The 12,117-nt window shown below is 43.5% G+C and overlaps 1 protein-coding gene across 1 annotated transcript; it reads left to right on the forward strand.

The window, feature by feature from the left end:
- The first annotated feature begins 11,296 nt into the window (after nt 1-11,296).
- Nucleotides 11,297-11,683, forward strand: LOC145958611 (uncharacterized). Its single transcript, XM_083076113.1, has one exon. It carries the CDS (start codon nt 11,297-11,299, stop codon nt 11,681-11,683), a length of 387 nt encoding a protein of 128 aa, XP_082932239.1.
- Nucleotides 11,684-12,117: the final 434 nt, after the last annotated feature.

Below are 12,117 nucleotides of genomic sequence, written 5' to 3' on the forward strand. Positions count from 1 at the left end.
AGGAGGAAGGAACTCACACACCAAAGGACATCTTCCTCATGATCATAGAGTACTAAATACTCTCCTAAACCTCATTAGCATAGGGTTTATTTTATTTATAGTTCTTTTCCATTTTTACCCTTGTATTTTGGGGTGCTTAGGACTTAGAGTTTATTTTCTTTGTATTTCTTATTTTGCCCTTGTATTTTTGGGTACTTAGAAATTAGGGTTTTATTTCCTAGGTGATATAGGTGTTTGGGCGTGACAAAAACGGGTCTTTTTGGGATAAGAAGAGCATTGGCCTAAGTGGAAGGGCACCTAGGTTGCATTCTCCTATCATGCACCTAGAAGTAGCCAAGCTTAACCCAAAAAAGATCCCATTTTTAGTGAAGGTGGGCGGCACCTATCTAGGGGTAATTTGTATGTCATTTGATGTGGATTTCCTTCCCATTTAGGGAAGGAATGATCATCCAATGATGACCTAGCCGCCACCCTCCCTAGGGTTTTGGGATGTCAGCCCACACTTATAAATACCCTAGGCACCACTCCTTGTAAATACTTTGGATGTTGAATATAGAGAGTAAACCCTAGAAGTGGCCTTCATCACCCATGGAGTGAGCCAAAATTAGAGTACTTATCTCAAACCTTTCATCAAACACTTCACTCACACTCTCCATTTCTGCCCAATCTTCCCTCCAAGATGCCCTTGAAGAGCTTTGATCCAAGGAGTCAAAGGTGTTTGATCCTTACCACTTCATCAATGCAAGCAAGGATGCCATCATTAACTCTATCTACCAAAAATTGATTAGTCCTCTAATTCTCCCTAATATAAGGTAACATATCACTAGCTACTCTATTCCTAATTCCTCCAATCTTTATCCATGGCTCCAAATGGAAAATAAATCAAACAAACATAGAGAAAGAGAAGGTGAAGGTGCACCACTTTCAAGTAGAAGATAAGTAAGACATGAGGAACTTGCCTCAAGAAGAAATTCCTTGAAAAAAGTTCTAAAAGAGAGAAATTCTCCAAAAAGAAAACCAAGAGCTTTGAAGAGAGAATTTTAGAAATTAAATTCTTATTAACCTCCAAAGTGATGTCCAAAGTGAGGGACTTATTGTTCCAGCCAAATGGGGGTCTAGGGTTCTTGTCCTAGGTTAAGCCTCCCAAGCCAAATCATTCAAGAGTGTAATGTGTAACAGCCCAAATTTTTACTGGGTCATGGGCCCAATTCGTTGCCTGGAACGGGCCATTTCAAAAGTGAAACGGGACGTTCCGGAATAAAGAATTTGCCTAAAAAACATAGTTGAGAACGGGCCGTTCCGGTTGGAGAACGGGCCGTTCCGGTTTGGAGAACGGGCCGTTCTGAAGGTAGAACGGGTCGTTCTGCTGGGTTTTGGAACGGGCCGTTCCGGTTTTGGAACGGGCCGTTCCAGTTGAGATTTTTGCTTGGTTCTGGAGGGTCCAGAACGACCGTTCCACTTTTGGAACGGGCCGTTCCGGATTAGCTGAGGCAGATTCCTATAAATAGGAGGCCTTACCTCTCATTTTCTCACATCTCTCATTCTCTCTTCCTATTCTCTTCTGTTCTTTTTTCTCCCCCTCTTCTTCTCTCTGAAGACCATGGGGCACTTAGAGGAGGAGACCAAGAGATCCCTGTTGTAGTTTCAACTGCTGTTTATCCAGGTACGGGAGAAAAGGGGATTATTTATATGTGGAGTTACATGAGGGAATTGGGTAGAATAAGAGCCCTTAGGATTATGAGTAATTTTATAATTATTTCTGTTTGAAAAATTATTGGCATTATTTGATTCTGTATGAATTTAGGATTATGAATATATGATTTATTTGTAAAAATGATGCTCGGGGAAAGAGAAAGAAATTATAGAAAAGTGCCTGTAGGCTAGGTTTTGGAAAAATTGAAATATTTCTATTTGAGGAATTAATGATACCATTAGATTTTCTATGTGTTGAGGATTAGAAATATATATTTAATTTGTAAGAATGATGATCTGAGAGGGAGAACGAAACTGTAGAAAAGTGCCTGTGAGTTAGGTTTTGAAAGAATTGGGGGTTTTATTGTTTATGTTAAAGTTATATGAAATTGATAATTCTATTGTTTATAATATTAATTTATGAATGTTATTATTGTATTGCTTGATAAGAATGAATGATCTTGATGTGAATTACTTGAGGGGTGTGTAAACCCTTATTTTGTAGGGCTTATCTGTTGTGTATGTGAGGTGGAATTGTGTACGTGATGTGAATTTGAATTATGAGATGAGATGTTGTATGAATGTGATTATGATTGTGATTGTGGTGCCTCACATCAGTGACTAGGGATGGCACGGCCCCTGGGTAAGTGGTACTATAGGGAGGGCGTGACCCTAACATGGTGTGGGATAAGTAAGATAGTTAACACACACCACTTATGTCGATTATGGCAGCCCTGGCATAGGTTAATTGCAAGAGACTGTATGGATTGTAATTTGATTGTGGTTCCTCACACTAAAGGATCAAGGATGATACGAACCCTGGGTAGGTGATGCTTCAGGGACGAGCGTACTCCTTAATGACTAGGGATGGCACGACCCCTGGGTAAGTGATGCTACAGGGAGGGCGTGACCCTGGTTTGGTGTGGGAGGCAATTAACCTGTATCACTTGTGTCAGATGTGGCGAGGTCTTGGCATAGTGTTAATTGTAAGATTGGTGTGAATTATGGATGTGGAAATGATATTGTTAATTGTAAGATTGACATGAATTATGAATATGGGAATGATGTTGTAAATTGTATAATTGGTGTGGATTTTGATGGATTGAGATATGTATGTGAAATGAGATATGTTAAATGTGAATTGAGATGTGAAGATGATGAATGATTGATATATATATATATATATATATATATATATTATTAAATAATGAATTATGATGAGATTATATTGTGATGTGTTTGTATGTACTTTGCATATAGATATTTTCTTTTCTCACCATATAAACTGTGGATATTTTAGATGAAGAAGATCCGGCTACGAGTGACATCTAGAATGTCAACAGTTAAATTATGGTAATGCTTTGATAATGTGACATCGGGGCAGAGGATTTCTAGGACAGAATATTTATATGGATTTGGTATTGTAATAAATGATTTTAAAATTGTAAACTCTTAAATTTTACCTTTCAAGTTTTATTTTTCAGTCATTCTCTTATATTGAAGAAAGAACAGTTTTGAAGTTTTATGTAAACCCTTTTACGAACCCTTTGAAAGTTTATTCTTCTTAATTAAATTATATTATATATGTGTTGGGGTAGTAAGGGTGTCACATAATGTGTATAATTTTCCTTCCTAGCTCTAGGGTTTTAGGTCTTATACTTTCTTGTCTATGGGCCTCCTAGGCCTCGTGAGTGCGGAGACTTTTATGACGGTTTATATTTGGGAATATTTGGTCATTAAAGATAGGATTTTATCCCTAATATTAGATCAGTGCCTACGCAGGAAGGTCAGATCACATTCTGACCGAGACGACACACCTACGTAGGAGGGTCAGATTAGATTCTGACTGGGACGATGCACCCATGGAGGGGTCAAGTTAGATTCTGACCAAGACGGTGCACCCATGCAGGGGTCAGGTCAGATTCTAACCGAGAGGGGGGTGAATTGGAACCTATATGCTTTCTTGATTAACCAATTATGAGGTTCAAAGATAATACCAATTTGTAATGCTTTGATTCAGTTCAAACCAACATTAATCATGCACACAAGTTAATCAAGAACAATCTTCTTTAATGTACAATCAAGATATTACACAAAGTAAAAGATAAGAGTAAGAGAAGATTGCACAAGTCTTTTATCCTGGTTCAACCACTCCGCATGTGACCTACATCCAGTCCTCAATCATAACCTGATCAAGATTTGTTCCACTATCTTAATGAAGAAGGTTTACAAGCATACTACACATGCATATACTCCTACATTCAAGATAACCATTTTCTTGACCTCAAGAAAGCACCCCTTGTAGAAACCCACTACAAGAATTCTTTACCACTTGAGAAACCCTCTCAAGATTTACAAGTATTCACAAAGAATTAAGGAACGAATTCACCTGGAATTCAGAAGCAAATCTTAATCTCTTTCCTTTCAAGAATGTGATGATGATGATGATCTTTTCTCAAAGTTTTTCACAAATGTTTTTCTTCTTGGATTCACAAAGAAAACTCTCCAAGATTGTCACAAAGACTTCACAAAAATGCTTTTCTAATTTTGATTCTCAATTCTAACTCTGTTCTGAAGTTTCAAAATGTTCAAACTATTTATAAAAGTTTCAGAACCAGATAATCGATTATTTTAAAGAATAATCGATTATTTTGTTCTTCAGGTTTTCTGGAAACCAACCAAGAACAATTTAATCGAATATTTTGCTGGATAATCGATTATTCTAGAGAGTCATTTCTGGGATAATCGATTATTTCACAAATAATCGATTATTGCAGCAAGGCATCCCTTTTTTCCTGTTGCTGGAATAATTGATTATATTTAATGATAATCGATTATTTTGAGTTAGTTTTCAAAACTTTGTTTTAAGTCTCAAAATAACTTCTTAATCCTTTTAACTCATCATCATACACTCCTTAATCAGATTAGACATAGATTTAGCTCATGCACACAGCACACACAAAAGATAAACTCAATCAAAACAATTTTATACACTATAAACTACTCCTATTACATAGCATTTTTCTTTGACTTTGTTTTTGACTTCTTTGGTGTTGATGTCCTTGGCACACCTTTCTTATCATCAAAACTCTTCAATCTTCAGAGGTGATTTCATCAATCTCAACAATCTCCCCCTTTTTGATGATGACAAACCATGCTAAGCTTCTAAGCTTGATGACAAACAATGCTAAGCTTAAGCAATTTTGTTCATTTTGCTTTTGCCTTTTCTTTCTCATTCAAAACCTGCAAAACAACTAAAACAAAAACCTTTCTCCCCCTTTGGACATCATCAAAAACAAATCAAGCCATGTATGTTCACAACACACAGTATGAGCCATATGCATACACCTTATATGCTTAGAACAATACCAAAACTGGTTTAACATATCATAGGTATTGGTCAATAACCAAACTTTGTGAACTTGAACTATAATATCCAAATCATAATTATTAGATCAGCAACTTAAACATGAATTGGTCAGCCAAAAATTACAAGTTACAATCCACAATTCAGAATTTTACAATCCAAAAAACATTATCAACTTGGCTCACCAAATATCAAAGATCAAGATATCAATGCTAAAAAAAAACAGAACATCATCATGCTCAAAAACAGAGCATCATAGCATCAACCAACCAAATCAAAATTTGTCACACCATTCAAACCAATATAACAACAATTCAAACTTCAAATACCATCAGAAATTAAATTGTTCAACAGCTTAAAGCATTCAAATTGTTCCGGAATTAAAAATATTACAAAACCAAATTGAAATTAAAACTTAAAAATAAAATTTAATCTTCCTAATTAAAACAGAACAGAGCACTAATCACACTGAGTCTTTAGGCATCCCAAGGTGAGTCTTGAGTCGGTTAATTTCATGATCAAGGGTATCAAACCTATCAAGAATACTCGAATAAATTGACTCATGCCTTCTAGACATCTCCATCACAGCATCAAGCTTATTAATCATAATTTTCTCGAATGGAGAGAATAGCTTAGGCTCCGCCTCTGGCTCTCGGTCAGGTTCAACTTCAACCTGTGGTGGCTGGTCTTCCTCATGTGATGGAACGCCATCCTCGTCCGTCGCCGGTTCAGGAGTTGGAGGTACATCTCCTTTGAATACCCACTTATCTTCCTGTTTGAGCATCCCCATGTGATGCAAGGAAGATTTCTCAATTTTGTTAGAGGCATGGAGAATTATTTTCTTCTCCCCTGTCAAGTCTACCCCTGCATTCTCAAAAATTTTAGACAGCAACAGAGCATACGGAATTGGACCATCCTCTTTCCGTCTTGCCTTCCACATACAATCATTTACCACTGATACCCAATCAATCTTGATTTTCTTTTTAATCACATGCATTAATAAAATGTCATCCCTTGACATTTGGGCATGGTTATGTAAACGCGGTTTAAGCATCCAAGCAATAATAAAGGAAATCAAATGGGAATTTTTCTTCATACCTCCCGCCAAGAATTTGTTGTAGTTGGTGTTCTCAGGATTTCCCTGACAATCTCTGAAAGTCGTCAGTTCCTCAAAATCACCAAAGTTGAAGGGTTGAAGTTTTTCACTCCCAGTGCCGCTCAGCTCGGTAGTCACCTTCAAAGTTGGCCCGTCAAGCCTTATCAGCTTCCCCTTCACCACCGATTGCATAATGCCTTCATTGCTTGTGGCAAAGCAGAGAAACAGCCTGATCAGCTCAGGGTAGTAGGGTCCTTCCATTTCCAAAAACTTTCCAAGTTCTTGGTGCTCCAGAAGAGTTGGAAAGCTAAACCCTTCATTCTTGAACCACTCCAGCTTAAGGGTCTTGGGAGGGATGATTCTCCGACCCGCATACCACTCGAAGTAATACTCTTGGGTTTTCTCATCCGCGAACCATTTGGAGATTAGTTGCCCTGAGGGCAGAGGGCGCTTGCTCCCCCTCACTTCCAGGTTCTTGGGTCTCTTGGAGAAAGAAGCCATGAATGGGTCTTGGTGGAGAAGAAGAGAATGAGAGAGATGAGGAGTTTAGGGTTTGAGGGTTTGAGCGAATGTGAGAATGTGGAGAAATGAGAGGTTTTGGGGGTTCTTTATGCCCTAGCACGTTTCTGAGTGGGGAGGTTTCCCAACTGAAGAGTTATGGGAAGTTAAGGGTTTGGCGTGCATATAACCGTTCAAAATGCTTCAGGAATGCCTAAGGTCGCCCAGATAATCGATTATTTATACAAATAATCGATTATTTGTATCAGTAAAACCCTTTAAAAACTCTGTCTGCTATAGATAATCGATTATTTTTATAATAATCGATTATTCCAGAGGGTGGTTTTTCTTTACTTTGCCCAGATAATCGATTATTTTCAAGATAATCAATTATTCCAGAGACACTTGAAATTCTTCATACCTGTACTATCCGTACTGCGAAGCCGAGCTCCAAGCTCGGCACCACAACGCAAGCCGACCTCGGACGCGCACCGCGTTCCGTCAGCTCGGCATTTAAGTGAATCACAACTGATTCCTGAGGATCTCGCCCCGGACAAGATCCGTTAGCTAATCATGTTATATCTTATCTCAGACCCAAGGCCCAAGGCAACCCAAAATCATACCAAGGTACGTGCATTACTTATACGAGACATATACTCATACAAACCCTAACTTTAGCATCGGAGTCTCTTTTGTAGGTACCACCCCCATCTTGGAGCACCAACGTACCACCATGGGGCCGATCAAGACAGCTCTTATCGGCCACGCTCATGGTATTCACCAGAAGCCATAATAGACGCACGGCAGACGATCCAGATCGTCCACCTACCACGAGTAGCAGAGTAGCAATAAGGAGGCTGATTGATCAGGTCGAACTGACGCGAAAACAGCACGACACCGATATGCAGGACATGCGTGCCAAGCACGAAACCAACCTAGCCGCAGTATGGGCCGCTAATGAGGCTGACCTAGCGGCTCTGCGCGGAAAACAAGAGGATTTACGCTCAACTCCAGCGGCGACACTCTGATCATCCCCCCAGCTCTCAACTCCAACCCAGTGGAGCAATACGAGCCAAGGAAAGCCAGGAAACAGGGTCAACTCCCTTACAGGGAATAATCAGTACGATCGCAGGAGGTTTCGCAGGAGGGGGCGCCAGCAGCTCGGCCCGGAAAAAACACCTGCGCAACGTCAACCACACACACTTCACCACCTCAGCTTCACACCAGAGCTCGCCGACGATCACTTTCACCGACGACGACTATGCTGGGATCAATCCCAACCAGGATGATCCTATGGTTATAGCCGTGGCACTAGCTAATTGGGAGGTTCACAAGACACTGATCGACCAAGGGAGCTCGGCCGACATCCTATATTGGCCAACGTTCCTCAGGTTAGACGTCCCCCACTCTCTCATACAACCTCACACAGAGCCCCAAGTCAGTTTTGCAGGAAGAAGCGTTCACACTCGGGGGTACGTGGACCTACTGATGACTTTCAGATCACCTCCGGCCACAAGGCGGGTCATGGTTCGATACCTCCTCGTGGAAGCCGACACCTCCTACAACATAATCATCGGGAGGCCGACTTTGAACCAACTCGGTGCAGTAGTGTCCACCCCACACCTCACCATGAAATTCCCGGGCCATGATGGGAAGATCATCTCCATCAAGGCAAACCAGAAGACGGGACGACAATGCTACACCGAAAGCCTGAAAGTCGCCTCATTCGGCAAACAGTGCAAGAACGACCCTCCCACCGTGGCTCACACCGATCATGAAGAAATCGCCGATCTCGATCCAAGATCCAACTCTCACGACGAACGGCCTAGCCCCGTCGACGAGCTCGATGACCTCCAGATCGGGAAACTCCCTGGGCAATCCATAAAAATCAGCAGACAATTGACTCCAGAATTGCGACAGCAGCTCGAAGCGGAAATCCTCAGAAACGCCGACCTCTTCGCCTGGTCCAGCGCCGACATGCCAGGCATAGATGCCGATTTCATCTTCCACAGGCTAGCAATACACAAGGAAGAAAAACCAGTCGTCCAGAGGAAAAGGAAGGTCGGCGGCGAAAGGCGAGAGGCCATCATCACCGAAACACAGAAACTACTGAATGATGGCTTCATCCGTGAGGTCAGGTACACCACATGGTTGGCGAACGTGGTCCTGGTAAAGAAGAACTCGGGGAAGTGGCGTATGTGCATCGACTACACTAATCTGAACAAAGCATGCCCCAAGGACTCATACCCCTTGCCGAGCATTGACAGGTTGGTCGACGGAGCCTCCGGACACGCCCTCCTCAGTTTCCTCGATGCCTACTCCGGGTACAATTAGATAATGATGTACCCGCCTGACGAAGTGCACACATCCTTCATCACTGACCACGCCAACTACTACTATCGGGTGATGCCCTTCGGCCTCAAAAACGCAGGCACAACCTACCAGCGACTGATGGATAAGGTCTTCCACCAACAGATCGGGAGGAACATGGAAGTCTACGTCGACGACATGGTAGTCAAGACTACCTCGGCAACAGACCATGCGCCGACCTTGCCGAAGTATTCGCCCAGGTCAGAAAGCATAACATGCGCCTCAACCCGGAGAAATGTGTCTTCGGCATCCAGGGAGGCAAATTCCTTGGTTTCATGATCACCAGCAGAGGAATTGAGGCCAACCCTGAGAAGTGTCAAGTGATCATCTAGATGCAGAGCCCACAAACGGTGAAAGAGGTCCAACGCCTAGCTGGACGATTGGTCTCATTATCCCGTTTTATCCCCAGACTTGCGAAAAAGGCAGGACCCATCTTCACCCTGCTGCGAAAACCTAAAGATTTTCGGTGGACGGATCAGTGCGAAGAAGCTTTCCGAAGCTTCAAAACCTTCCTCACAACCCCGCCGATCTTACAGAGACCGAATCACAAAACCGACCTCCTCCTTTACTTGGACGTAGCAAAAGGCGCTATTAGTGCGGTAATAGTACAAGAGCACCAGAAAGCGCAGACACCAATCTACTTCATCAGCCGAGTCCTCCAAAATGCGGAGAAGCGATATCAGATGATCGAGAAGCTGGCATTAGCACTTGTCATCGCAGCTCGACGTCTCTGACCTTACTTCTAGAGCCACCAGGTGGTAGTCAAAACTGACTATCCCATCAAGCAAATTCTGCGAAAGCCTGAGCTCGCGGGACGGATGATTGCATGGTCAGTAGAATTATCTGAGTTTGGCATCCAGTACGAAACTCGCGGACCCCTAAAAGCCCAATGCCTAGCCGACTTCGTAGCCGAGCTCATGCCTACTTCTGTCGAAGAACCCCAGGTATGGACTTTACATGTTGACGGATCCTCCAACTCTAAGGGTGGTGGTGCAGGCATCATATTGGAAGGACCAAACCAAGTCACCCTGGAGCAATCCCTCAAATTTGGCTTCAAAGTGACCAACAACCAGGCGGAGTACGAGGCACTTCTCGCTAGACTAAGGCTAGCTCGCGACCTCGAAGCTCGAAAGGTCAGTTGCAACAGCGACTCAAAACTCATGGTGGAGCAGCTCAGCGGGACCTACCAGGCAAAGGACACCCTGTTGCAGTGGTACTTTCACACTGCGTCCCACCAGATCTCGTCCTTCGACGAATTCACCATAAAGCACGTGCCACGAGAACAAAACGCCCGCGTCGACCTCCTGTCAAAGCTCGCCAGCACCAAAAGGCCTGGACAGCATCGAACCATCATCCAGGAAACCTTGCACTCACCCAGCTTAGACGACAAAGTCGTCAATGTCAGCGACAACGAAAACCTGGGATGGATGGCAGGCATCTGGGGCTACTTGAAAGAAGGAACCCTACCCGAGGACAAAGACGAAGCTCGGAAGATAAGGATGAGATCAGCTAAGTTCATCATCATCGGAGATGAGTTATTCAAGCGCGGCGTTTCCTCTCCACTGCTTAAATGCTTGACTGCGTCTCAGGCAGCCTATGTCATCAGGGAAATTCACCAGGGGATATGCGGCATGCATTCTGGGGCGCGCTCAATGGCGACCAGAGTACTCCAAGCTGGATACTACTGGCCCACTCTGAAGTCGGATTGCCAAAGCCACATCCAAAAATGCAAAGAATGCCAGCAGTTCGGCAATGCACACCGACAACCGCCCGAAACTCTCCACCACATGATATCGGCGTGGCCTTTCTCCCAATGGGGAATGGACATCCTCGGGCCATTCCCCGCTGCGAAAGGCCAACTGAAGTTCCTCCTGGTGGCGATCGACTACTTCACCAAGTGGATCGAAACGTGCCCACTCACCAAAATCACCACTGAGAATGTGCGAAAGTTCACCTGGAAGAATATCGTCTGCAGGTTCGGAATCCCTCACGTCTTCGTTACTGACAACGGCCGACAATTCATCGCACAAGAATTTGAGGACTTCCTCCATGAACTCGGAATAAAACACCGTCCGACCTCGGTGGAACACCCCCAGACCAATGGCCAAGCCGAGGCTGCCAACAAGGTCATCCGCAGGGAACTCAACAAGCGACTAGGAAATGCCAAAGGACAATGGCCTGATGAACTCCCCAGCATTCTCTGGGCGTATCATTGCACTCCCCAGTCAACCACGTAAGAGACGCCCTACAGGCTGACCTACGGAGCTGACGCAATGATCCCAGTAGAAGTCGGAGAAACATCCCACAGACGCCAAGTTTTCAACAACGAACAGAATGCCCGAGAGCTTACACCTGACCTCGATTTAGTGGACGAACTTAGAGACGAAGCTCAAATCCACGAGGAAGCCTACAAGCTCCGAGCATCCCAAAGATACAACACCAAAGTAAAACCTCGCTCTTTCCGAGTAGGTGACCTAGTATGGCGATTACTAGGCGAAGCAAGAAAAGACACGCCAGAGGGGAAACTCGCACCCACTTGGGGTGGCCCCTTCCGAGTCATAGAAGACTTGGGAAATGGAGCGTATAGACTGGAAGAACTCAGCGAGAAACCTATACCGCGAACTTGGAATGCTACGCATCTCAAGTTTTACTTCAGTTGAACTTTGAAAGAAAGAGCTGTGCACTCTTTTCCCGCCTCAGTCTTTTGTCCCAAAAAACTGAAAGATGGGTTTTGGCTGAGAGGGTTTTTAACGAGGCACGTCTTTCCATCAATAAAATAACTCATTCCCTTTTATTCGCACTCTTTTACCTTCACCGTCTTCCTACAAAACGCCCTATGTTTAACACACTTATCCGAGGTCGAATTCGAACCTTGGGGAAACACATATCACTCCAAATCTGAGGTCGAGCACGAACCACTTATCCGAGGTCGAATTCGAACCTTGATGAAACACATATCACTCCAAATCTGAGGTCGAGCACGAACCACTTATCCGAGGTCGAATTTGAACCTTGATGAAACACATATCACTCCAAATCTGAGGTCGAGCACGAACCACTTATCTGAGGTCGAATTCGAACCTTGATGAAACAC

The sequence above is a fragment of the Cajanus cajan genome, chromosome 6 (assembly GCF_000230855.2).
Source record: "Cajanus cajan strain Asha chromosome 6, NIPB_CcT2T_4, whole genome shotgun sequence".
Classification (NCBI taxonomy): Eukaryota; Viridiplantae; Streptophyta; class Magnoliopsida; order Fabales; family Fabaceae; genus Cajanus; species Cajanus cajan.